We start from the raw sequence: 26548 nt of genomic DNA, 5'->3' as shown, positions 1-26548 counted from the left end.
AAACAACCTTACCCCGCTTATGTCAGCGATACTTAGATCTCCTCCCCAACCATCTTCCTCAGTCCCATCAATCTGTACAGACAATCACAAGAGCCGGAAATCATGCAGATTCTGCCAATCATCTTCCTCTCTATGCCATAATTCGCTTCATACTTCCTGCACCCACAAGGTTCTTGGGAGAATGTGAGTCGCGTGTAAAGGACCACGCACGTGATCGCCGATTACGCGACGAATGTCGAAAAGCCCCCAATATAATCCCTTCAATCCAGTCGCGACAGCAATATCTCAGAAAATATCCCCCCAACTGTGATGTAAGGTACAGTGCGGCGATGGGAACTACGCTGTTCAGCTTGTGAACATCATGATGAACAGTTCCTGACTGCGTATTTCAATCTTCACCATTACTTTGTTTGGATTCTACACAACGAGAATATGACGACACAGCACCCACCGCTATTTACTGCATCTCGCCTGCAGACGGCAACCTACCTCCTCGGCGTATGTCCTTTCTCTATTGCTTTTTTGGTTTTCCTCAATTCCTCCGTCTCTTTTGTTGTGACGGATTTGATTGGGCTTGAGAGAGGCGAAGGTGACGCTGTCGGATCGCTCGGGTTTGCCGATGAGCTATTGGCACTGATTGCTTGTCCTGCTTGGGGACTGCTCTCGGACAAAATAGGTGTTCGCTATGTAAGTGAAGGATCTCAAGTTCGAAATCGTGCTCGACTAATACCAGTGTTCTTCTTACCCAGGTCTGCACAATCGGTTATACGATCATTGCTCTGGCACTGGTCATCTTCGTACAAGCCTCTAATGTTTACCCGCAACTCCTCCTTGGACGGCTTCTTTTCAGCCTCGGAGGCTCAGCTGTTTCGACCATGGTTACGGCAATACTACCTACAGTAACGGAAGGCAATACTCATCAGGGAGGCTCGTCTCATTCACGGCGATCATGGCACACCTGGAGACCATCTCTTTCATCCGAAGTAACGATCACGCCGTCTCTCTTCGAACGGCAACGTTCCCAGGAGCAGGAGACGGAACAAATTACCTCTCCGACTTCATCCTCCTCTCGACTAGCTGGATTCGTGGGGCTTTTCGCAGGCTGTGGCGCATTGATTGCGCTTACTGTGTTCTTACCTCTTCCAGCGTATTTCGAGAACTCCGGTTCATCGCCAGCCCAATCCATTCGACAAAGCTTCTATGTTGTGGCAGCAGTGGCATTCCTTGTTGCAATTGCTTGTTTCTTTGGGCTCCGGAATCTGGCCGGAGAGGGAGAGAAGTGCATTCAGTCGCTGTGGCAGGAAGTGCGAGCAGATGATGAATACTTCAATCCCCGGCCAAGAACAACTGTTAACTATGGCAAAGACCTTCTAAGTGCTTTCTATCTTGGGTTCCAACATCCTGAAATCTGCCTAGGCTACATCGGTGGGCTCGTTGCTCGGGCGTCTTCAGTTGCCATTTCTCTTTTCATCCCGTTGTTTGTCAACCACTACTATCGAAAATCAGGCTTGTGCCATACGACACATGTGGAAGACGCGCCTTCAGGTGGCCTTGGTGACATTAAAAAGTCCTGCCCGGAAGCATATATATTGGCCTCGATCTTGACGGGTGTGTCACAGTTGATAGCTTTGCTTACAGCCCCAGTATTTGGTTACCTTTCGGAAAGATCGCGTCGGTACAACCTACCGCTTATCTGCGCTGCGCTTTCTGGCGTAATAGGATATGTGGCTTTCCCTCTGCTAACAAGCCCACAGTTCAAAGGGCCAGATGGAAGTGGTAGCGTCCTTGTCATTGTGACTTTTATCGGAATCAGCCAAATTGGAGCTATTGTCTGCAGCTTGGGAATTCTTAGCAATGGTGTCTTGAGCATCAGGCCTCACGGCAGTCGTCAAGAAAACAGGTCACCGGGAGAGCCCGAGTCAGGGTCGGGCCGTGAGGAGGATAATGACATTAATCCGCACACTGAACATGATCCACTCATCACAAAACCGGGTGGAAGCCTCGCGTTTCCGAACTTGAAGCACCTGAAAGGCTGCATTGCAGGAATATACTCGCTTTACGGTGGAGCTGGTATACTTCTGTTGACTAAACTGGGGGGTATGCTTTTTGACCGGTCATCGACTGGGGCCCCGTTCTACATAATGGCCATTTTCAACAGTATTTTACTCCTATCATGTTTGGCGTGTATTCCATGGCGCTCGCGGAGAAGCTTCGTCTGAGTTTAGGTGATTTATCGGAGATATGCAGAGCTTCTTCTCATAAGTTCCCATTTCGTATAAGTAGTACGTGGCTCTGTTAAATGAGCTAGAATGCGCAGCTGTATAGGCACTTTAGTCATTGAATACTACCGGACCTTCATTGAAAGTACACTGCGTCCTACATGAAATAATGATGATTAGATCGCTGCCTGGGGCTTAAGAAAAAGACAGCCAAACCTGACACGTTATATCACGTGACTGAACCAGGCAATTAGGTAACGCCGCCTCTTTTTGCAGAGTTTGCCTGACCTTCAAACACCCCAAGCTCTCCTGCCAAACGAAGCAAACATCGCATCATATTTGCAGATCCATCAGCTATCAACAAATCCGACCTCCTATTTTTTTTCTTCTTCTTTTCTACACCACATCGGGCTCGCTGAGCTCGGCCGGTGAGATTTCGTACGGACAGACTCGAAATTGATTCGGTTGCGGTCGCGACGCTTCTTACATACATTGCGCGTATGAAGCAGAGCTTCGAAGATAGATCGAATAAGGGCAAAGTTTGATAATATAGTCCTGTTTTTAGTTTCCTTCGAATCGAACAGAATTTTTGTTACTTAGATCGCGCGCTCTATTCTTTGTTGTTTACTGTTCCATTCAGCTGGGGATGGCTTCAAACACGAACTCTCAGCAGCAACAACAACAACAACAACAGCAACAGCAGCAACACGCCGACTTCCACGCTGCTTCCAACCCTCACATGGACCATACAAACTACACAACAAGCGAAAATCAACTAGCAGGTCTGGTTCAAGCAGCAACTGCAGCAGCAGGTCAGGACGTGTCTGAGTGGGCGGCTGCTGCTGCTGCCGCCGCCGCTGCCGCAGGCCACCACCACCTCGAAAATTATCCAACCGACCTACATTTACCAGATGATGGATTCGGGGAGGCGGAATTTGGAAGCCTTAATTCTCCTCCCCCGCCTCAAGGCACTGGACGACAAGTTCGTGGATCGCTTGTCAACAACGGACAAGGTGGCGGTCAGGAGGGGTTGTCGCGCGCTGCTTCGAAGAAAAGGAAGCGTGGAGATGAGGCCCTCGATCCGGCGTTGACGGGGGTAGGCGGTCAAAATGAACACCAACAACAAACGTTTGATACAAGCGAATTGAACATAAGAGAGTTAGCACCAAACCAGTCGGTGACTGATGCGCGAGCCGCTGGAGTGCATTCTGCAGCTGCTCTGTTCCGACAGCCGTCCAACAATAAGAAATATACTCGACCGCCGATGTCCCGTTTATATGCCTCACTTGAACTCTCACCCGAGAATTTTCTACATCTGCAGGCAGCCGCGAAGAACTATATGTTGGACGAAAATTATCCGGACCGGCGCGATTGCGTTGGTCAGCGTGGGAAAGGTGATACCGAGATGGTTAAGTTGCGGCTATGGAACTGCGTGCGTGACTTCCTCGAGATTGAGGGATATGGCGAGCGCTTTTTCGGCGAGCACGTTGTCAACGAAGGCATGCCGCCGCGTCAATATGTTTGGCCTCGAGATCAGCACAAAATTATTTCGCTTGTGATCCCATTACTTCGACGTATGGTGACTAATGAACGGCAGAGACAGTATGCAATTGAGACGCGCAAGGGTGGCTCGGGTGGCACTGCTGCTGGCGGTAGTGCTGAAGACCGTAAGCGACGAAAGACGGATGAAAGCCCTGCGAATATAAGTGCAACAGAGAAAACATCTCCAGACTCGCAGCAACCGCAACCGCAACAACAACAACAACCGTCTCACGCACCTGTGCAGCATCATAGTCAAGATATTCACAGTCATTATGTACCGCCTCCTCCTTTACCGCAACAGGTCTTCTCAACTTCCGGGGCAGAAATGGGGATCGGATTATCGCCGCTAGTGTTGGATGGTTACTCGACCGATTGGGATGAAATTTCAAGGTCCTATAACATGTATAATCAGGGATACCAGCTGGATACTCTCTGGGGGGTATCTGGATTGCAACAACCAGATTGGTGGGGGTTGGTCGCCGCAGTTGACAGCCATTACCAGGTGCTCCATGGTGGAAACCCGACGAAGTGTGTACCAGCGTGTGGAGCCAACCATCTCCAACATATCTTAACATCGGATGAAATTTCTCAGCTGGGCTGGCGAATCGGTACATCAAACTCCACGGCCCGAACAGACTTGTAAGCAATCTTCTTCTCTTCCCTCCACTGTATGTATCAAAACTAAACAAATTATTCGACGTACAGTGCAAGCAGTGTCACTCGTGACCTCGACCGCATCATCAAGGAGAGCCTCATCAACAAAATCCAAGGCACTGGTCAAGATATTCATGAGGAAGCAAACCGCCTTGCAAGTGAGCACAACCTATCTCAAGTACCTTATCTGTCGGACATGCACCAATCTCCGTACGGTTCAGGGCCGATGCAAATTCATCATCATCCTCATCACCAACATCACCATCCACACTCCCACGAGACATCGCCCATTACTCTACGGTTCAGCGTCATGTACGAAGGCAAGCGTATCTTCCCCAGGCTTGATGTAACTGCAGAGCAGTGTCCGGACCTCGGCAGCCTTTGCAACCTGATCGCTCATCGCTGGTCCGGCCAGTTCCCGGTGTCGACCTGTGACAGCAACGGAAACGTCGATACGACGGGTTGGAGGATCCAGGCCTGGCTCCCTGATGGACTGGTCACGCAGGACAATGACGGCGACTGGACGATTGCGCAGTTGACGGCGGGAACGGTTGACTGGATGGAGAATGATTTGCGAGTTCTTATTGACATCGGCGCGGACCCGAAGCGGAATACTAGTCAGTAGTATATGCGTCCTTTTTTATTTTGATTAGTCTAGATACCCATGCATGTTTAAATAAAGTTGATTTGTCTATTCTCTTATATTCGATTCATGCAAAGACATGTCTACTGCAGAGTGACATGTTTTAACTAAATTATCACCATGCACCTTGTGAGATGTATAGATGAAAGACACGCTCGGCATGATATGGTTGAAGAATATCCTCCAGATAATCATACCAATCATTCTGCCATCTCCAAACGTGTAACGCCCTCGCAAACTCCCAATCGAGAATACTTGTAATAACACCATCTTTCACCATGATATTTCGAGCGCAGAAGTCACCGTGCGTAAATACAACGCGGTGCTGGTTGTTTTGGGATAGCATTCCTGTGAGATACTTTCTGATATGGCGTTTTGGTAAACCCGCCTCGTAGGCGTTGATGAGTGCATAATTGAATTCTGCTTCGGATGTGAAGGGACCTGACCGGATACGTTAGCTCGGCGCCGCGTAGGAAACGAATAAAAATACAAATAACAATGTAAAGTACAGAGACTCGATATTAGATGCCTGACCCTTTATCATGATAGTTCTCCAATGTGATATTCGTCACAGGGCCGTGGTTCGCAGAGCCGATATATTCCGCATCCTCACGAATACTGCGAATATCTTCCATATACGATTTCAAATGGGATGTATCTGCCTTGGTAGCTTCACTGTACGAGGCCCATACAGAATCAAGTGTTTGGCCATCAACAAAGTCCATAAATATATATGTGTCAAAGAGACTGCCGTAATCATCAAGGTCCCTATCAATAGGACCGTGAGTGTAGCAGGCTAATACATTGGGTAGTGGAACTGTAGTGTTCTGTGCGACAGATCATATTCGTAGCCTCCTGGACTGCAACGTGGGCACCGAATTTGACGGCTACGTGCGGGGAGACTTTCACGATCAATGAGCCTACTCGACATATGATGTTCTCCTCGGCTTTGAGCTTGTCGTTGACAAAGTCTGGGTCTGGGGCGGAGAAGGTGGGCGTTGAGTAGACGGGGTGTATTCGAGGGATGGCCATTTTGAGTCTATACTGTATCTCTAAGTACCAGAATCGAAATATACGTACAATTGACTCTCCCGGACCCCGCATACGTTGATGGCTGCAGACCTTAACGACAGAGAGAGTTCATTCAGCACTGAGCTGCCTGCCTAAGTTAGACGTGATTTCCGAAGAGGGAAAAACAAGAATGTAGTCGTAGACTCAATTGCCGCGATGTGCAAGTTTGGGCCAATCACAGACAACGTCCAATTGCCGATAAGTCTTGGCGTGCCAAGCCGGAGGCCAGTCGAAAGAGGGGAATTTGATTGGTTGCTGAATCGCAAGCGATGATTGGTCCAGCTCTTTGCTGGCCAAAGAGACGCTTATGTCAGCCCCGGCACGCAGGTAAATCCGCGCCGGGCGTGCTCGACTCGTACAGCATGCGTCGTGCACTGTACTACCTGATATCTAGATAGAACATATCACATATACACTCTATATCCGTGTACTCCGTACTGTATATTGCTTACTCCATATGTCCACCCAAATCCGGGGAAAAGGGGCCCATTGTTGCGCGCAGATCATGCTTGGGAGAGCGCGCCGGAAAGCAGTTTCCGTTAGAGGCACAGCAAGGGAGGCGTGCGTGTTTTGCGATTGGCTCGAGCGACAGTATGCTTAATTCTACCCCGTGGGGTTTGTAGATGGCTCTTGCACGCGATATACAAGCCTTGGATGTTGTTGTTTGGAGGGCAGTTGATGCTTAGAAGTGCTGCTGCTGGCTTGAAGCAGCATGGGAGAAGTCAGGACACCTCGCAGGGAAGTTACGCTAGTCTGTTTACGGGCTGCGCTTCGGTTAGGCGAGACTCGGGAAGGCCAAAAAAAGTATGCCTTCCCAACAGCAGCAACCCCGCACGCAGCGAGTGCACATTCAGAGAACGAAGACATTGTTTGACAATGGGCTTGTAGGTACATGCACGGAGAGGCACTCGTATCTGCCATTGCATATTTATCACTGACCATTTCGTGTGTAGGGAAGAACAAAACAGAAAACAACAAGGGAAAAAAAGGCGGATGTCCCGGGCTCCACAGAAATAGTTCGCTTGGACTGTCTCCTTCTCTCTCTCTCTCTCCGCTTTTCGAGAACCCTCCACGAGTCCGCTTCCTCTCTGCATTTATAGCTGTCCTCTCCCCTTGAGTCTTGTCCTGGACGTATATTCCTCAATTACCTGTCTTTCAGACTTGAAGGGAGGAAACGGCTACTTTTCTTTTAAAGTAAGATAGGGACAGTCTGCAGACGCCATCATGTCTGTCCCCTACTTGGAAACAGACAATGGGCTCTTCAAGCCCTCCACCATGGAGAAGCAGGCTACAAACATTGACAGAGACCTACTAGAGAAGCCCACGTCCATGGATCGACTGCTCGAGAACGCTCGCGCAGCCACCGATAAGGAACACAAAATGACCCTGATGCAGGGCATCAGATTGTATCCGAAGGCTGTCGCCTGGAGTGTGCTCATCTCGACGTGTATTGTTATGGAGGGCTACGATATCAGTCTCGTGGGTAACTTGTACGGCTTTGACGCCTTCAATAGGAAGTATGGCGTGGAAGGTCCCAATGGACAATATCAAGTGCCTGCCAGCGTAAGTTTCTAGGATCCCCTCTCGAGCATCTTCCTTCTTGTATACCAATGCTCACCCGCTACAGTGGCAATCAGGTCTGAGCAACGGCGCGGCCGTAGGCGAAATCTTCGGCCTCTTCATCAACGGATACGTGTCGGAAAGATTCGGATATAGATACACTGTCATGGCGTGTCTTACAATGGTGGCCGCTTTCACGACCATCTTCTTCACGGCCCAGAATGTGCAGACGCTATTAGTCGGCGAGATCCTCTGCGGTATCCCCTGGGGCGTCTTCCAGACACTCACCATCACCTATGCCTCTGAGGTGTGTCCCGTTCCCTTGCGTAGTTATCTGACGTGCTACGTCAATACGTGCTGGGGAATCGGCCAAGTCATTGGTGTCGGTGTCATCAAGGCAATGTTGAACCGTAGTGGCGAGTGGGCATATCGCATTCCTTACTCTCTGCAGTGGATGTGGCCCTTGCCTCTGTTCATCGGTGTCTACTTTGCCCCCGAATCGCCTTGGTGGCTCGTGCGAAAGGGACGCGTCGAGGACGCGAAAAAGTCACTCCTTCGCCTGACGAGCGTAAACAGGGAGACCGACTTTGATGCCAACGAGACCATTGCCATGATGGTACACACTACCGCGCTCGAACAGAAAATCACCAAGGGTGCAAGCTACTTGGACTGCTTCAAGGGCACGGATCTGCGCCGCACCGAAATTGTCTGCATGGTCTGGGCCATTCAGAACTTGAGTGGGAACCAATTCTCGAGCTACTCAACCTATTTCTTGGAGCAGGCTGGTCTGAACTCGTCGGATTCATATTCCTTTGCTCTGGGCCAATACGCGATCAATATTGTCGGCGTGTTTGGTGCATGGGGGTTAATGTCCTTGGGCATTGGCCGTCGTACTCTTTACCTCTGCGGTCTGTGTGGTCTCGACGTCATGCTCTTCATCATGGGGTTTTTGGGTCTTGTCCCCGAGGCGCATCGCACCCAAGGCGCGCTCGCTACGGGCTGCATGATGATCATATGGGCTCTCTTCTACCAGATCTCTGTCGGAACGGTATGCTATTCCCTCGTGTCCGAGCTGTCCACTCGCCGTCTGCAGATCAAGACTGTCGTACTTGGCCGGAATCTGTACAATATCGTCGGCATCATCACGGGCGTTTTGACGCCTTACATGCTCAACCCGACTGCATGGAACTGGAGTAATTATGCCGGGTTTTTCTGGGCGGGTCTTTGCTTCTTCTGCATTATATATACTTATTTCCGTGTACCGGAGCCCCGTGGTCGTACTTTTGCCGAGTTGGACGCGCTGTTTGAGAAGGGCGTGAGTGCAAGGAAGTTTGCTACTGCGGAAGTTAATGTCTTTGAAGAGGATGTTGACAAGGGCGTTGTTGATACGTATAAGGATGTCTACGAGCGCGAAGCTCCCACGGTGTGATCTATCTTGTTGCGCCGATTTTCTAATGTTGTTGGACTTGGATGTGGACCTTGAGTGTGGACATGTGAAGCACTCGGTGATATAATGATTATGACGATTTATGCGGCAAGCGAACTGGAGTTTTGTATATAGCGCCTAATAATACATAGTTACGATAATCGAATCAAGACAGGCTTAACAATAATATACGGTACTCCTCCGTATGTTCCTTGAAAAAGCAGAATTGCTTCAATTTGTTTGTTGTGCTGCCCCACCGGGCCACGCGGCTGCCACGCAATGCTTAGATTGATAAGATTAGCTCTCCAACCTCGCCCTGACTCTCCGTGCCTTTTGATTTTGCTCGACTGTCCAGCTGCATGAAGACAGTCAGTTCCAAAAAAAAAGAAGGGTCAGTACCATGAAACCTGTCGCAGGAGTATTTGCGACTCTCTCACTTCTCGCCTCTGCGACTCCGATTGAGAGCAGCAGTGCCAGCAACAGCAACAGCATCACCTCGCACGTCCGCAATGCAAACTACATCTTTAATTCCCTGCACTCGTCCATGCGACAATGGGGCTCTGCATGGCACCACAACGGCATGTCCTTCTACCTCGCAAGCGTGCCTTCAGGCACACAGTTCTATCACGGCACCCAGTCTGCGGACCGAGTGAATGGCACCGAGTGGCTGGCCTTTGAGCCCGAGCATGCCCTGAATTTCGCTCGTCCAAGGCATGGCAGGGGCCCTGGGAAGGGTCCTGGTGGTGGTCCTCCTCCGGGTGGTCCTCCCCCTCCTCCTCCCTTCGCAATGAGGAAAGAGAAAATGAACAAGGGCAAGCAAGAGGTGCTGTTGCCTGGCGATAAAGCGGATAATGAAGGACAAAGAGAAGAAGAAGAGGAAGAATGGGGCTATCTCCATACCTACGTTGCCAACAAAGACCTACGCTTGCTGTACATCGACGGCCTCTCAGCCGGAAAGACAGATATGGGAACAACCGATTCCGGAGATCGCATCTTTCTGCAAGATCGCAATCTTACCCTTTCCGACAACGATCAGCGAACGCACCAAGCTGGGCCCGGCGGTGAATATGCACGGGCTCGCATTGGCTGCGAGATCGCGCGAAATGACTGGAACGACCGCATTGATGGTGTGCTGCGCGCCGAGGCCGGGTTTGAAATCATCCTATGTGATTTTGCGCGCGATCTAGACGTTGTGCGTATCAATGCTGTGAAGAAGGATGATGATGAGACTTTTCCTGCCGGGTTTGGGAATAGCGGGTATTTCTACCGCTCTATAGCAGCGCGGTTTGATGGCATTGGTGGTGAACGTGTCAAGATCAACTATGACAATTTCATCACGGCGTTCACCTACGAAGAACTGGATTTGTTCAATGGCGGGAAGAACCAAATGCCTCGATTAAACCACTTTTCCACCGAAGAGCTACAGCCTATTCGGGATGACCTCACCCGGTTCGTGATGGAGCATGAGACTACGGAGGAATCGTCGTTCAACTGGCAGAGTATCGTTGATATGATAGTCACGAAATACTCGAATCTGCTCATGTTCTTTGCTTCGGATGAGATGGAGTCCCTGCAGAGTCTGCAGGCGAACATCACGACTATTTTCCTCGCCTTTATCGACGGTCGTCGGCGCGATGCACTCGCTGAAACGGAGCGGTGCGCAACGCAATTCATCGCTAACCCGAACAACAACCGTCTTTCGCCTCGCCAGAACGTGCACAAAGGCAAGTCTCTTGCTGGCCAGGTTGTCTATGATGTGTCGTACAGTATCTGCTCCACCTTGCGTAGCGTGCTAGACGATACTGATTTCATGGTGGCCACGTCTCGTATTACAAATCTCATTGAATATCTGGCGTGGACTACGTGGAAAGAATGCAAGACTAAATGTGCCTATAACCAGGCTTGCTTTATCCCCATCTGGCCCTTCGGCACGGTGCAGGATCGCTTGGATCCGCAGTGCAAGGAGGGCGAGGATGATTCCAGAGGTGGTGAGAGATACTGGCGAGGTGGATTTGGGGGTGGGAAACCTCGTGAGGATGGTTGGCATGAGGAGTTGTAGATGATATTCTTCTTTATCATTTCATTTTAATGTTATGTTGGTATATGCATATAGTTGAACTTTATTGATTGTTTCCCTGTTTTTCTTTTTGCATTTTGAGCCTTGAGATCCCATTGTCATTTAGATTTCAGATATATAGTTGATAATATATTATTTCTCACTAAACAAAGCTGTTGTTTTGTGATTGATATAGCGAATAAGCAGGCTGGCCCACGTGAGCGTGCTAGGGCCTAAACACCGCTAAGATGGGCCTCACTTAGTCTTTCTTCTCGACAACGTCTTGCTAGAGACAACTGCACGAGTCATCAACAGCTGCTGCTGACAGAGTCCAATGCTGTGTTCTATCTCGAAATACGAATCGAAAGAGGGAAATATAATCCGAACAACGACGCTATCTGATGATGGCAGTCCTAGAATGGCTTGCCGTGCCGCATAATCCCTGGCTGCTGGTCCAATCGCTGGTCATCGCCTCTGCATGCTGGGTAACTACTTTCATGTGCCTTTCAAATGCCATGTTGGAGGAGGCTCTCGCTGATAGATAACTGCAGTATCTCGTTGCCTTGATAGGCGGTGCTTTGTACAATATGTTTGTGCACCCTCTTAGGAAATATCCTGGTATGAACCCAGCGCAGAGTCAAGTACTCATGATAATAGAATACATACTCATTATTCTATTTTGATGCTTTCATTAAGGTCCCACAACAAGAGCAGCCTTCCAACTGCCAAATGCCCTCTCCATACTGAGAGGTACCGCATACAAGGACACCAGGGCTTTACACGATCAATACGGCCCTGTAGTCAGACTAGCTCCCAACACGCTGTCTTACATCTCCTCTCAAGCATGGAAAGGTCTGTACCTTCACGCAATTTGCTGTGCGTATAGATTACTAAATCCATCTATCGTATACTCTAGACATTTATGGCTTCAAGCCTGATCGCTCGGAGCTAGACAAGCATCCATCCTACTATAAGAGAGAGACGCGGAATCTTTTAGGTATGAATAGATAGGAATCTTCGCGCAGACACAAACAGACTCTAATAGGGACTCATTTAGTCGTTGACAAAGCTGACCATACTCGTATGCGCAAACTCATTGCTCCTGCCTTTTCCGACACGGCTCTCCTTGAGCAAAGTCCCCTGTTGACGCAGTATTTCGATCTTCTGGTTGAACGATTGAAACAACAAATCGACGGACCTGCAAAGGGCCGGGTGAATATAGCTGCGTGGTTTAATTTTACCACCTTCGATATTATTGGGTATGTTTCATGGTTGTAGGAATGAACTACATCTCGATGAACGAATCTTCCTAACTTGGCAACACTTCTGTATCTTAGTGATTTGACGCTTGGTGAGCCATTTGGAGCACTCGAACTGGGTGACTACACAGACTGGATGCGGTTCGTCTCTGTCCCAATCAGAAGATCAATCTGAAAAATTGACGAATAACTTCAGTACCGTCTTTACCTCCATCAAGCTTCTTGGGGTTTTCCGGTTTGCAGAAGCGTACACTGTGATCGGACTGAGTTTCTTCATTTTGCAGAAGCTCATGCCTTCAATTTCAGCCAAAAGAGCCGCTCATTTAGCATACACCAAGGAACGAATTGATGCCCGCATCGCTCGTGAGACTGACCGAAGCGATTTTCTAACTTATGCAAGTCACCTATTCGCCCGTTTACTCTTATAGTACTAACAATTACTCCTCAGGTCCTCCGACATAACAATGGCAATCATGGAATTTCCTACCAAGAACTGCTCGGCACCTGTCGAGTCTTTCTCGTGGCCGGATCTGAAACAACAGCCACATTGCTCTCAGGAGCGATATTCTACCTGCTGCAAAACCCCGAGTCAATGACTCGGTTGAGTTGTGAAGTAAGGGAAGAGTTTCCCAATAAAGATGATATAACAATGCGCTCAGTCACCGTTTCAGGCAAACTTCCATACATGGACGCTGTGATAAAAGAATCGTTCCGTTGTTACCCGCCTGTTCCGTCCACTCTTCCGCGGATAACTGGATCTGAAGGGGCGATTATAGATGGGAGATATGTTCCACCAGGGGTACGACTCTCTATCTGCTCTCTCTGCTTATTTGAAAATACTGACCGAGATCAAGATCTCTGTTGGCGTGCACCAGTGGTCTGCATATCACAGCAGCAGCAATTTTGCATCCCCAGACACATTTGACCCAGATCGATGGTTGCCAGAAGCGCCCCAAAAATACCATGGGGATGATAAGGCAGTGCTGCAGCCATTTACAATCGGTCCTCGACAATGTATAGGCAAGGGGTAAGCTTATTGTTTCTCTGTTCAAAGGTGGAACGACTAGCTAATTATGTATACAAAGATTGGCGTATTTAGAGATTCGATCTGTCCTAGCCCGTATGATGTGGCATTTTGAGATAGAACTGGACGAGGAGAGTCGAGGATGGATGGACGATGCCAGGGAGTTTGCCCTTTGGGATAAGCCGCCCTTGTGGGTTAGGTTGAAGCATCGTGATTGCTAAAGTCATATTCTTTTGAGATTGAGATTGACATAACTTGAAGGTCTATGATTGATCTAAAGACAATGTATTTATGTATTCTGGTAGTCCTAGTATTCATCACTCGTTCACCTATATGATATCTATTTAAAACTTCCACTCAAATGACAGGAAAACCTTCATCAAGGAATAAATAGATGAAAGGACAAAAAGGAGATATACATGTAAATAACATGCGATGCCTATATACCAAGGTACTGACTAAGTATGCTCCCCAATACGACCCAACCTTCTCCAAAACCGCAACCCAGTACGTCTCTTATCATTAACTTCCGGCTCCTGCTGATCATCATATTTTTCTTCATCAGCCTCCACAGGCGGAATCCACGGATTTATCCATTTGTGTTGGGGAATTTCGCCTAGTTTGGTACTCCCGGAACTTTGGGAGAGGATTGATAGGCGGTTGTTGGTCGTCATAAGTGGCTGTTGTGCTGTGGGATGTTGATGATGGTCCTGTTCTTGTAGGGAAGGTGGTGAAATGGAATTGGAAGATGAGGAGGGAGCAATAGCTGGACGCTGTGGTTTGTTGGATGGTCTTTTTATTGTTGTATCGCCAGAAGAGTTGGCGTGTTTGTATGTTGGCCTTGTATCAAGTGCGATTGTGGATGATTTTTTGGATCGGACCCATACGGGGTGGTTTGGCTGCTTTTTACCATTTATCGTCTTGACTGTCGTAATTGATTGTCTCGATGTTGTAGACTTCGGTGTGTTCACTATCTTTCTTCCTGATGCTATTATCTTTTTGACATTCTTCTCCTGTTCCATCTGCCTCGTTTTAGCAGTACTTTGTATTCCTTTTTGTGACTGTTTGTCCTCTTCTGACCGTCTATAATTCCGTCGCTGTCGTCGCTGTTGTTGCATCGGCACAGACAACGAGCTTGCACTCTCTAGTCGCATTCTCAATCCTTCCAACTCCATCAACGCGTCTCTCGCCGACTTCTCGGACAGACTCAACAAAGACTTTCTGGCTTCGTGTCTGACCGTAATGTTATTATTGTTTGTTTCTTGATGGAGTAGACTGGAGATGATCTTCGTCAATCCCGTGTTGAGTACTAGGAGGGTGTGATTCAGGGATGCCTTGGCTCGGTCTGGGGCCGTATTGGTAAGCACACATGTTTATAAGAAATATCTTAAAAAGGAGGACATCTGGATAAATACATACCATCACCATGTCTATACCTCTCCCCATACCGTCCGGAGTTCCTTTCGTACGTCTTGGCTATCTGTTGTCGTGCATGCTGGAGCTGAATTTGCTCGCTTCGAGCCTGTGTCTCTCCCTCACAAGCCGAATATTGAGCTTGGGGATGTTTCCTGCCCAGTTTTGACTTCGTCGATGATTGCTGTCGTGCATTGATTTTTATTCGATGGAAAAGCTGTCGACTTGAATCGAATGCAGAGAGAAGGGATGGTATTATTGCAGAAAGGGCGGTGTTTTTTGATTCTGCAGGTGCCATTTTCGATGTAGGGCTATGTTTCTAACTGCCGGTTTCTGATCCGGAGAGAGAGCCATTGACAGAATATTTAACTGATTTATTTACTTATCTGATAGTCTGAGCCGGTGAATATTCTCCGAACGTCTGTATGGCTATGCATGCATGCTGAGTTGCCCCGCTTGGTCTGGACCTGAAAAGCTAGACATGGCTTGCATCCTATGCTTCGTTAGGACTGTTCGTGAAGACAATCATCGAATAGATTTCACTTATCAGACGCCCCTGTCGTTTTAGGTGCATGAGCGGTGGCCAATGATGGGTGGCATCTGGCTTCCGCATGTGAACAGAATTAGGGCTAGGGCTAGGGCTATGCAGAGTCAAGACGATAAAACATTGTGTACATTTCAACAGCTTCCAATAATCACTCAAATACACTTATTTCTCCGCCCTGCTTAGCGACCTCCTTCGAAACCAATTGGCTGTTGACTGCCATCTTGACTGCCAATTTGGCAATCGACATCTGACTCAAAAGTTCAAACACACTGATCTCAGTCTTGATTTCTCTAAAAACCCAATTCCGCACCTCAACCGCCTTCAAACTGTCCACTCCGTATGCATGCAGCGGCTTTTCTGGATCCACGTCCTCGGAATCAGCAGTCATGGCGCTAGCGATATTATGTCGGATTGCCAGCTCGACTGCCGCCGAGGCTTCTGCGATGGTAGTCGCGGCGGCAAGTTTGGCGGCGGTGTTGAGCTGGGTGTTGGTTGACCCATTACTGCGATTGGAGTCAGATATCTTTTCGCATGTAGGCTTTTGCCTGAGTTCGAATTTGCGGTCGGACACCCAGACAGCTGTTGGTCGTGTTACGCCATCACGGCCTCGTTCCAGGTCATCGCCCATACCGGTGATGATATTTGTTGGAATGGCAAGGCCGTCAGATGTATGACCCTTCATGCAGGCTTCGAGCACGCAGTGTAAATCTTTCTCTTTTAGTTCAAGAGGCAGAAACTGAGGGTTTCTCTCCAAAAAACCGAACCACTCCTCATTAGTCCCATATTCTTCAGTGTCGGACATGAGGCCCACGTTGATGGATGTGCCCTTGAGACCCAGTGAGGCACGGTAATTGCAGATGGCATCTTGGTAAGCATTACCAGCACAGTAGTTTGCTTGTCCAGCATTTCCGATGATATTCGAGATTGAAGACATGGTGATGAAAAAGTCCAGATCCTTCGGCAGGAGGCTGTGGAGATTCCAGGTTCCATCAACCTTTGGGCGAAGAGAGGTTTGCCATTTTTCAAAGCTCATGGTTTCAAATGGTGAATCCTACTATTTGTTAGTAGATTACTATAACAATTCTGCATTGGGCTCATCTTACTCTCAAGACCATCGCAAGTTGCAAGGCTCCTTTTATCCTCCAGCCCTCGGTCTTAGACCGCTCTACTAAGGCCTCAAGCTGTAAAAGGTCAGTGCAGTCACAGCGAAGTGCGTCAACTCGACATCCTCGATCTTGCCAGCCTTGTAAATATGCCCGTTGCTTCTCGGACTTGGCTCCAGATCGCGAAATAGTGACGATGTGTTTCGCTCCATGGTCAATCATCAATGAAACAATACCTGGTCCAAGTCCACCCAATCCCCCAGAAACTATATAAGTCGCCGTGGGGTCAAGTTCTAGAGAAGCGGGCTTGAAAGGGATCATTGGGGCTAGAGCATTAGCGTTGAAGTCTACCAAAACTTCGTTGGCATATTGATCAACAGACTGAAGCATGCCAAAGGCCTTCTTTGTGTCTGTCACTGAATATCGTGTTAGATTGTGAAATGTGCCGAGAAGACGTTGGTTGACTAAGTCGTAAGTCTTCTTAAGAGCGTCTGCCACGATATGGCGTTTCTTGTCCATGAGCTGCTCCATATTGATCTTTTGATAGACGATTTGACGCCCGACATCAATAAGCGTGCTGCGAGCTTTGAGGCTGACGTCGATGAAGCGTCCAAAGTCGGCAAGGCATGACCAGGTTTCTCTAAACCCCTTTCCAACCATCGTGTTCAAGACCACATCAACCCCCTCTCCATTCGTCATCCGCTTGATACCTCTAGAAAATGTCGTGTCATGGGCACTAAAGATATGGTCTTCTCGAATTCCGTAGTGTTCGCGGAGCAAACTCTTTTCGCGAATGGAATTGACAGTGACATAAATCTCGGCTTCAAGCTGTTGCGCTAATTGGATAGCAGTCTGGCCCATCACATCCGCTGCAGAATGGATCAATATCTTTTCTCCTTTTTGAACACGGCCCAGTTCGAAAGCATGCACCGCAGTAACCATGGAGAGAGGGAAATATGCACCAGCAAGGTCTGAACTGATTGAAACTGCTGCTACAAGGTCTTGTTTTTGGCGCACAATAGTGCGGCATGTGTTTGATTGCAGCGTGATAACTTGCTGGCCAGGCTTGAAGTTAACGACCTTGGATCCCACTCGCGTGACAACCCCGGTAGCTCCACGACCGATGATTGTTGTAGAAGTGTTACCGAGAACACAGTCCAAATCAACCCTGCTTAACGGAATGTTGGTGACTTGGAACTCGACGTCTTCTTCAGCGAGAGGCTGGATGGCTTCCTCGTCATCGATCCATAGCAGAGTATTCAAACGTCCAGGCACCGTGACGGTCAATTTCAGAGGGCGACCCGCTTGTTGGAGGCGAGACATGGCTGCTGTAGGCTTTTCGCTGTTGATATCAAGCTCTGAGTCAAAGCTTGAGCTTGCGATAAGACGTGGAACAGAGATCTGTCCATTCCTCTCAGAATATTCCATGTCGAGCTGTTCGCTCTTTTCTCGCACTGTCCTTGTAAAGGCATCCAGAATCAAATCTGCAAACTGTTTTGAACCCGTCTGTAACTGCAGCGAAATCTCAAGATGGGGAAGACATATCTGAGGGATTTCAGTCCGTATGACGCGGAGAAATCCCGTAGTTGGGCTGAAATTGAGACCCGCACGACTCGTCCAAAGCATGTAGACGTTGGAGTTACACAGTCTCTTGAATTGTTCCAACTGCTCCTCATCCAAGCTGATGATAAGAGGCTGCTCGACCTCTAGAAGAGAGATGATTTTCTTCTTATGAAGAGCCTCAACATTGCACAATTGACCGTATTCGACGCGAGCACCCATCTTCTTCAGTCCCTGAGTTAATCGTTCTCTTAGTGCCTTGAGCTCTGGAGACATGGCTTTAGGCTCCAGCAGCACGACTTCTTCATCTAGCTGGCAATTTTTGTCCTTTGTCACTGCTGATGCAATAACAATTGGGGTTTCTTTCGGGGCATCAGAATCAAGAGTAAGAGCGTGTTTCAGCCCAAGAGAGTCCAAAAAGCCTTCGGGTGCATCGAATATAAACCATCCATCCGGTTTAACCAGGGATTTGATGTTGTCCAGTATGGACTCGTCCTGCCTACTGGCCAAGACCAGATTGAAGGATGACGGTTCAATGTCTTGCTCGGATAGTGGCTTGGACAGATCCGCAACCCTGAATGATGTGACGATGTCATCTTTATCCAATTTGCCTTTTGTCTGGCTGAGAATATCCTCCGTACATTCAATGACTACACATTGATCAAACCGTCCTCTACTTCCGGGCAAAGGCGCGAATTGACGGACGATCTCAAGCATGCCTTCGTCGCCATTATTGCCTACAACAAAGACCGAAAGATCTGAGGACTTGTGGCACAACCGTTGCAGCCATGCTATCAACTGTGATTTTGGATCCCCACTGGCTTTCAGAATACTTTCCGCTTCTGGGCCCTGAAAGTAGTCGACATCCTCCATCCATTGAATCTGCGTGAACAACTTCCGTTGGATTTCACCAGTCTCTGATGCATCAGGACTTGTTATGTTGCGCGCTATGAAGTCTCGAATGATAATTCTTGGAGCACTCCAGCTCTCGTCAGATATGGTTAAAGCCCCAACCCCTTCTCTTGTTGTGGTTTTATGCCCGGAAACATAGCCGTGATATTTGTTTCCCGGGCCCTTCGGTAGATCTGCTGCAATGAACATGCTTCCCATGGATATTGGTACAGCTGCATCTGTCATATTCTCATCCGAGTGGATACCGATGAAAAGTAGATGGAATATAGCATCAAGAGTTGCTGGGTGTATCAAGTGGGGATACTCATATTGAAAGGGCATGGCTGCCTTCGTGTCTGGAATTGTAACGGTGCCGTAGCCACAATTTGGGCCAGCATATGCATTGTCCAGATTTTGGAAAAGGGCCCCATAACCCATGCCAATATCATTCATGTTTTTGTAGAAAGCTGCTTTATCGATAGACTTGGTACTGGTAGCACAAACTGACTTGTACTCCTCTGTCTGTTCTTGCCATTCGAGATTGGATTCGGTGCTACCACCAACCTCGCTTTCTTCGCTATAAACAATGGAGATTAGACCCGAGCAGTGTTCAACCCACTCGCCGTCAGGAGGGAGTGAAAATAGAGTGAAGCGGAACCATCCATCAACAACCTCATTGTCAAGCTTGTGAGCCTGGAACTCCAACGAAGTCTCCACTGACTGATCAGGGTCTTCAGGAATGACCATGCCGCGCTCAAATTTAACATCGCGGAACTCAACGCCATGGACCGTCTTATTCTTGTCCGAAATGTCATGTGCGGCTTCCAGAGCCATAATGAGCATACCAGCACCAGGGAATAGAACGCTGTTTGTGATATTATGGTCTTTAAGCCAAGGCTGCTCATGGAGAGAGAGAAATTGCCTCCACCTGGGATGATGAGGATTTTGAACATCCACTGCCATTCCAAGAAGGTCGTTCCTGGGGGCTTTCTTGAAACGATTGGCCTTGGCCATTTCGGGTTCGTGCCAAAATTCTTTACTATGATTCCAAGCATAGGCTGGGAGATCTGAAAGTACTTTCAACGGAGAACCGAAAGTCTTCTCCTGGAGATTGACTCGGAGAAGATTCACCGGCAACCCTTGAGACCATAGCTTTCCTATGCATTCAAGGGCAGTGGCCTCGGCACTCTGACCGCGAGATAACAAGGATGCATAGGTGATTGTCGTGTTTAGTTTACTGTCAATGCCGGCCAGAATCTGGTTGAGAGGCCCTTTAAGAGCTCCATGTGGACCTACTTCGATCATTGCACTGTAGTTTATAATTGCTCTGCGTCTTCCACGTGTACTTGGGGAATGACGAATCAATGCTTGGACAGCATGGGCAAACCGTACCGGGCTCACCATGTTCTTGACCCAGTAAGCGGCATCCAAATCACCTGGTTGAATTAAGCCGGCAGTGACGGATGAAATCATGAAAGGAGAATCTTTGGGAGGGGTTTGCATTTGAAGTTGGCCCATAGCTTTGAGATAGTCGTCCGCTATGGCTAACATGTGGTGACTGTGATAAGCTGTTGGTACCTTCAGCGCTCGTGCGAACTTATTGTCCGCTGTTATCATGGCCTCGAGTTGGATAATGGCGGATTTGTCACCGGAGAGGGTTATACTAGATGGACTGTTAATGCAAGCAACAACGGCTTTTCCAGATGTAACACGGTCCAAATAATGTTGAGCCTCTTCTTCCGAAATTCCAGCTGCCATCATTGCGCCGGCGACTCCTTCCAATGTACGGCCCACGCTTGTAGAATAAATGCCTCGAAGGTAAGCCACTTTGACCGCATCTTCATGAGATATAGCACGAGCGGCGTAGGCCGCAGCGATTTCTCCGCTGGAATGTCCAACGACAGCCTTTGGCTTGATACCCCAATAAGAAAGCAAGTCTACCAGAGCTATTTGTATTGCAGAGCAGAGAGGTTGAGAAAGATCAGCATTGTTAATTCGGCTGTCCTTTTCGGGCTTCATAAGCTCCTCCAAAGCATTCCATGGGCAGCCCAAAGAATCCAAGACGCTCTGAGTCTTGATGATGCTATCCAAGAAAACAGGATGGGCGATTAACTCCGTGCCCATCTTTGGCCATTGAGCGCCCTGTCCAGTAAAAACCATGATGACATTGTCATTCTTCGCCGCACGGCGGATCTTCGGAAGGCCCTGCTCTAATTTGCTACACAGCTCTGTGAGAGATGGGGCTACCGCAAAAGATCGATAGTCAAACAAAGTACGGCGAGTGGAAAGAGTGTATGCCAGGTCGTTAGCATAAGTAATTAAGTCAGCATCAACACCTAAAGCTGACCCTTTAGCGTCTTGAACCCTTCCGGAGAGGAATTGTGTCCACGAAGAGCCCGTTCTCACCAAGCCAGCCTGATCAAACGTGGAAAATACAAAAAGCTTGTTGGCAGATAATGAGCCAGCATCTTCGCCGTCGCTAATGACACTACTGTCGAAGCCAGAGTCGCCATCATCAGTCACCCGCTCAGCTTTTGGTAATGGAAGTGTCGTGTGGTTACCCGAGATTCCGTTTTCCAAGAAGAAGCTGGCCGCGTCGTCAAGAATGACATGTCCATTGGCTCCACCGTATCCAAAGGAGTTTACGCTGACTCTGCGGACGCCTGTAGTAGGCCAAGGAATTGTCTTTGGTGGCAAGGCAAGTTTCCATTCTTCAAGTCGTAGTTTGGGGTTGAGGTTCTCAAATCCCGCATTTGGAGCGATAAGCCCTCTTTCAATGCTAAGAACAGCCTTCATGATACCAGCAAGCGCAGAGCACCCTTCAGTATGGCCAATATTGGTCTTCACGCTGGACACATACAAGGGGGTCTGGTCTGGTTCTCTGGCCGCGCCAAAAGTAGCCCCAAGAGCTGAGAGCTCCAAGGGGTCACCAAGTGGAGTACCAGTTCCATGAGCTTCAAAATATGCCGTCTCCGTGAGCGGCAATCCAGCTTTTGCATATGTGCTCCGAATCAAACTGGCTTGTGCCTGCGCGCTCGGCATCGTGATGCCTGGAGTACGACCATCTTGGTTACAACCCGTGGCACGGATTACGGCTCTGATGGTGTCTCCATCGGCAATGGCAGAGCTCAATGATTTAACAACGAGAGCGCCAATTGCTTCGCCGCGAGCGTACCCATTTGCCCGGTCATCAAAAGAGTGACATTGGCCATCAGGACTCATCATATGCATCTTGCTGAGAGAGTGAAAGAGGTAAGGGTATAGAAGAAGGTTGGTTCCGCCAACAATGGCTTGTTTACTCTCTCCAGCCTTGATGGATTGACACGCTAGGTGAAGTGCATACATGGTACTACTGCACGCAGTATCGACACTGAGGGATGGACCTCGCAAGTCAAAAAACCAGGAAACCCGATTTGACAGCATAGTAGCCCCGTTACCCGTTGCCATATATGGACCTGTGTTGAAAATATCGGAATTTGACATGAGAGAATAATCTTGAGTAAAGCATCCAACAAAGCACCCAGTGTCAGAACCAGGTAGAGACGTCATGGGAATACCGGCATTCTCCAGGGCTTCGTAGGTAACCTCGAGTATCCAACGGTGCATGGGATCCATGGTACTCGCCTCCTTTGCTGTCACGGAGAAGAATGGGGCATCGAATCGAGAAGGGTCTTCATCTATAAAAAATCCGCTTTTGACACCCATCTATCTTCCATCAGCACTGACAAGTTCTAGGAGCATAGCAATCAAAGAGCGACCTACAGCACCCTTCCTGTCTGGGTCAGGATGATACCAGGCATCAGCATTGAATCGACTTTTCGGGATAGTACGGTGTGCTGTGCGAGCATTGCTAATCATATTCCAGAATCCAGCTGGAGATGAACCCTCTCCAGGGTACCGGCATGCCATGCCGACGATGGCAATTGGCTCATCGAGCACATTACTGTCACTAGGAGTATCGACCATTGTGTAGTTTCAAAGCGATGGTGTAGACAGACTGAGGGTTGATGGATAAAAATGAAAAGATCTGTCAGAGAAATGGGTCACATCGTTCCCTTTAATAGAGTCTGTGAGTAACTCATCACCTTGAAAAAAAAAAAAAAAAAAAAAAAAAAGGGCACAGGAGCCCAGGATTTCAGTATGCAGAACCCTTCTTCACCAGTTACGATTTTTAGTACCTTGCATGTTGCTCGGTGGTGATTGGCGCAGAGCAGAGCTTTTGCTACCTCGACTAAGAAACCGAAACATGCATTACATGTATTCACCGACGGCGTAAAGTCATAAACGGGCTATTTTTACGGATGATGGGAGATATACATCGCCACACATACCTATTTGGTGCTTTTTCACGGCACTTCCTACTAGGCCGGCCTATTTTTCCCGAAAAGAATATCGGTCCGAATGGAAAGGCATTTAGGACGGTTTGTAATACTTATGAAAAGTACTTCTGTCTTGGACGGAGTCAGATTCCAACAGACCTCAGCTTTTCGAGTAAGTGGAAACCTGTTATGTATGTAGGTATATCACAGAAGTTTCTCCCAAATTTCTCAAACTCTATAGTATACATACGGCCCCTGGCAGTTATTCTTGCGACTGCTACGCAATATGGTCCGCATTCTGTGTCTTCACGGCCATGGAACCTCAAGCCAGATATTTGAAACCCAGCTTGCTACTCTGTGCAAAAGCCTCCCGGAACATTACGAGTATGTATATGCGGATGGGGAAATTGAATGTGACAGGGCACCAGGTAAGAGTAGATATTACAACGCTTACGTTCCTGACATTGATAGTCGCAAAATAGCCATTCCGCAGACAATCCCAGGCCCATTCCTATGCTACTTCAACGGCTGCTCGTGCGGTGAGCTACAGGAAGCGCACGATCTCCTAGACGCAATAATCGACGAGGAAGGGCCCTTCGATGGCGTCTTTGCCTTTTCACAGGGCGCAGCTCTGACAATGTCTTATCTTTTGGAATTGGAACGTCAAAATCCTCGTTCAGATCCACCATTTAAATTTGCTGTTCTCTTCTCGCCAACGGTTGCTTTGTGTCCAGACCCTGGTTACTGTTCTGAAGAGATGGAAAGCCTCAACAAACTCGATTACGACTACTTAACTTCAGTTTTGAAACAAGCAGTAGAGGAGCAAGACGCAGCAGTTACTGTCAGCCATCAAAACAAACACTCGGACTATTTAACTCCGGATCTGTGGCAACATCAGAAACCTGACTTTGAATTGCGAAAGCGGATTCTTGTTTCAAGTATTGGTGGCATTATTCGAGCTGGCTTGAAGACGAGTTTCTTAAGCGCTTCGTCGTTACAGGGATATATTGCGTTACATGACAATAGAGTTATCCCACGAGTCTTTCATCCGGCTCTGATGAGCGAGCGTATCCGTATTCCGGTAGTGCAGGCGACGGGATTGAAAGACGACAAGGACTTGCAAGCTCAATTCAAGATTATGCCTTTGCTCTGTAAGGAGTCCATGACTCGCAGAGTTTTACATAATGGGGGACACGACCTGCCACGAGCCCCTGGTGATATCAGGGAAATTGTCAAAGCCATCGAATGGGTTATTGCAGAGGGTGATATGCCAACTTTTTGAAGACCACTTATTAGCTGCAACATGGTGACCGCAGGTTATTCAATGTTATTTTGTTGCCCAAGTGGCTGTGTGCTTTTGCATTTCGTATCTGATCTTCATGCATCTTTCTGTTGTCAAACAGGGTTAGGATTATTGCTGTCACCGAAAATACACAACCTAGATAAACCAGAAACACCGGTCAAAGGCCTCACGACTCACTTGCCACCCAACTGTTAAGCTCCAGTAATTTGAGTTGTCCATTGATAGTAGCTGAATTATGTTATATGTTTTGTTTTGAAGGCTCCGGAGGATTCTCGTTCGGCCCGTTTTACTCGGGACGGTGCATATTTGGCCGATGACTCTGATTAGCCATAGAAATATTTTCTTATGCTTATTCAATTAGTATATAACTACTTTACACCGGCGGTGCGGCATATTCGTTGATTGGATAACTATTATATCACGGCGCTTTCCAAGGTTGTTACTCGTCTCCACGTGCCAGGCAAAACGAACATGGCGCAGCTGGAATGAATGCATGCCGTCGTGTGCATGGTCCCGAATAGGGACCAAATTTATCAGTGCAGGTTATCATACATGTATACTAGAAAAGGACCCATTGCTTGGTCGGATTTCTAATGTTTCTTTCGAACATTCGCCAGAGACCTTGCACGCCCATGGTAAGCAAAGCCCAGGTGAACACGTGCCTACCTAATAGCTATCCGTTGAAATATTTCAAATTATAGCTGCCTATTCAGGTAGAAGATATTGGCAAGATGAAAATTCTGTGTAAGTACTTGGATTCAGTCAACCCGTTTCTCCTTTCAAAGTACTCTAATTGCAGTTCCGACACACGCTGATATCAAAATATCAGGTCTACATGGAATGGGCACAAATGCCGACATATTTCGGGCCCAGACTGCCTCCTTCAGGTCTCTTCTTCCTTCTTACTACACGTTCTATTTTCCTGAGGGCGAATACGAATGCGCAGCAGCAGACGGAATTGCAGAGGTGTATCCAGGTCCTTATTTGTGCTGGTACCCCTTTCCACCGACGTTGGACCATCTCAGTGAAGCACACGAGTTGATTTGGAATATCATTGAGGAAGATGGCCCATTCGATGGTGTTATGGGTTTCAGTCAGGGCGCTGGTAAGCCAGGCCCTTACGTGTGAGAAATTCATGCGCTTGTGTTAATAAACAGTCAGCATTGGCCGCATCGATCTTGCTTCACCATGAGAAAAATACACCGTTAGAAACGCCGCCATTCCGGTTTGCAATCTTCATCTGTGCATCATTACCATTCTCTGTCGACCAAACCTCAGGTTTCGAACTCACGCAGGTCTTCACATATTCCGGTGACCCGATGCCAGGAGATCTCAATCGCTGGCAAGATCTTGTAAATAGAGAGCAGCTTACTGACCAAAAGCCAAATAACGAGCCTTTTCAGCTTGACGCTCAAGAACTTCAAAGCTTTGTTGAACCGATCAGCAGGGCTAGCTCTAGTAACAACATTGCTGCCACCAACTCCAGCTCATCTTACAGCGACTCTGATTCCGTGTCAACGGAAGATACTACGCTATCTGATAACTGTTCCCTTGGAGATGGGGAAGAAGTGCCTCTGAGTGTGAACACTAACGGCACCAGAATCTTTCGCTTCCATCCGGAAGTCGATACTGTTAGGATCTCTATTCCCACTGCTCATGTATATGGCAAGAATGACCCGTATCTAAGTCAAAGTGTTCAGTTGGTGAACATGTCCCAATTAGATCTCGTGAGAGCAATGGTAGGTTATGCCGGTCGGATTTCTGAATAGTTAGAATTGACAATTTTTTTTTTTCAGGATCATGGTGGAGCACATGATATTCCTCGCTCAAATTCGGTTACAAAGGCTATCGCGGACACGATTGAGAAGACTATCATGAAAAGCGAGTTCATGATTTGACAGCCCTATGGCTTTTTTAGGGTTTTGCGTATCTAAAACCCTAATCGCCTAAGCCGGCGG

The 26548-nt window shown here is 48.1% G+C and overlaps 8 protein-coding genes across 8 annotated transcripts; 6 read left to right on the top strand and 2 right to left on the bottom strand.

The window, feature by feature from the left end:
* Window positions 1-432: 432 nt before the first annotated feature.
* UA08_07749 (hypothetical protein) lies at window positions 433-5040 on the top strand (the record flags this gene model as incomplete). The annotated part of the gene is made up of 5 exons (XM_020262972.1): window positions 433-687; window positions 750-2097; window positions 2159-2225; window positions 2820-4400; window positions 4467-5040. The coding sequence occupies 5 exons, from the start codon at window positions 433-435 to the stop codon at window positions 5038-5040; spliced, it is 3825 nt and encodes a 1274-aa protein (XP_020116927.1).
* Window positions 5041-5579: 539 nt separating this feature from the next.
* On the bottom strand, window positions 5580-6090 carry UA08_07748 (hypothetical protein; the record flags this gene model as incomplete). The annotated part of the gene is made up of 2 exons (XM_020262971.1): window positions 5580-5885; window positions 5983-6090. 2 exons carry the CDS (start codon window positions 6088-6090, stop codon window positions 5580-5582), a joined length of 414 nt encoding a protein of 137 aa, XP_020117028.1.
* A 1263-nt stretch (window positions 6091-7353) lies between these two features.
* Window positions 7354-9118, top strand: UA08_07747 (hypothetical protein; the record flags this gene model as incomplete). Its single annotated transcript, XM_020262969.1, has 2 exons — window positions 7354-7692; window positions 7757-9118. The coding sequence occupies 2 exons, from the start codon at window positions 7354-7356 to the stop codon at window positions 9116-9118; spliced, it is 1701 nt and encodes a 566-aa protein (XP_020117029.1).
* A 397-nt stretch (window positions 9119-9515) lies between these two features.
* UA08_07746 (hypothetical protein) lies at window positions 9516-11174 on the top strand (the record flags this gene model as incomplete). Its single annotated transcript, XM_020262968.1, has 1 exon — window positions 9516-11174. One exon carries the CDS (start codon window positions 9516-9518, stop codon window positions 11172-11174), a length of 1659 nt encoding a protein of 552 aa, XP_020117032.1.
* Window positions 11175-11758: 584 nt separating this feature from the next.
* UA08_07745 (hypothetical protein) lies at window positions 11759-13675 on the top strand (the record flags this gene model as incomplete). Its single annotated transcript, XM_020262967.1, has 9 exons — window positions 11759-11789; window positions 11868-12023; window positions 12088-12168; window positions 12217-12430; window positions 12509-12571; window positions 12627-12793; window positions 12859-13229; window positions 13285-13457; window positions 13516-13675. 9 exons carry the CDS (start codon window positions 11759-11761, stop codon window positions 13673-13675), a joined length of 1416 nt encoding a protein of 471 aa, XP_020117033.1.
* Window positions 13676-15562: 1887 nt separating this feature from the next.
* Window positions 15563-22934, bottom strand: UA08_07744 (hypothetical protein; the record flags this gene model as incomplete). The annotated part of the gene is made up of 3 exons (XM_020262966.1): window positions 15563-16465; window positions 16518-22673; window positions 22731-22934. 3 exons carry the CDS (start codon window positions 22932-22934, stop codon window positions 15563-15565), a joined length of 7263 nt encoding a protein of 2420 aa, XP_020117030.1.
* A 639-nt stretch (window positions 22935-23573) lies between these two features.
* Window positions 23574-24569, top strand: UA08_07743 (hypothetical protein; the record flags this gene model as incomplete). Its single annotated transcript, XM_020262965.1, has 1 exon — window positions 23574-24569. The coding sequence occupies one exon, from the start codon at window positions 23574-23576 to the stop codon at window positions 24567-24569; it is 996 nt and encodes a 331-aa protein (XP_020117031.1).
* Window positions 24570-25222: 653 nt separating this feature from the next.
* UA08_07742 (hypothetical protein) lies at window positions 25223-26488 on the top strand (the record flags this gene model as incomplete). Its single annotated transcript, XM_020262964.1, has 5 exons — window positions 25223-25225; window positions 25292-25334; window positions 25420-25695; window positions 25752-26329; window positions 26387-26488. 5 exons carry the CDS (start codon window positions 25223-25225, stop codon window positions 26486-26488), a joined length of 1002 nt encoding a protein of 333 aa, XP_020117036.1.
* Window positions 26489-26548: the final 60 nt, after the last annotated feature.

Source organism: Talaromyces atroroseus (assembly GCF_001907595.1).
Source record: "Talaromyces atroroseus strain IBT 11181 chromosome Unknown scaffold_12, whole genome shotgun sequence".
In the NCBI taxonomy this organism is placed as follows: Eukaryota; Fungi; Ascomycota; class Eurotiomycetes; order Eurotiales; family Trichocomaceae; genus Talaromyces; species Talaromyces atroroseus.
The sequence above is the reverse complement of the archived record's forward strand: the minus strand, read 5'-3'. Positions and strand labels throughout refer to the sequence as shown.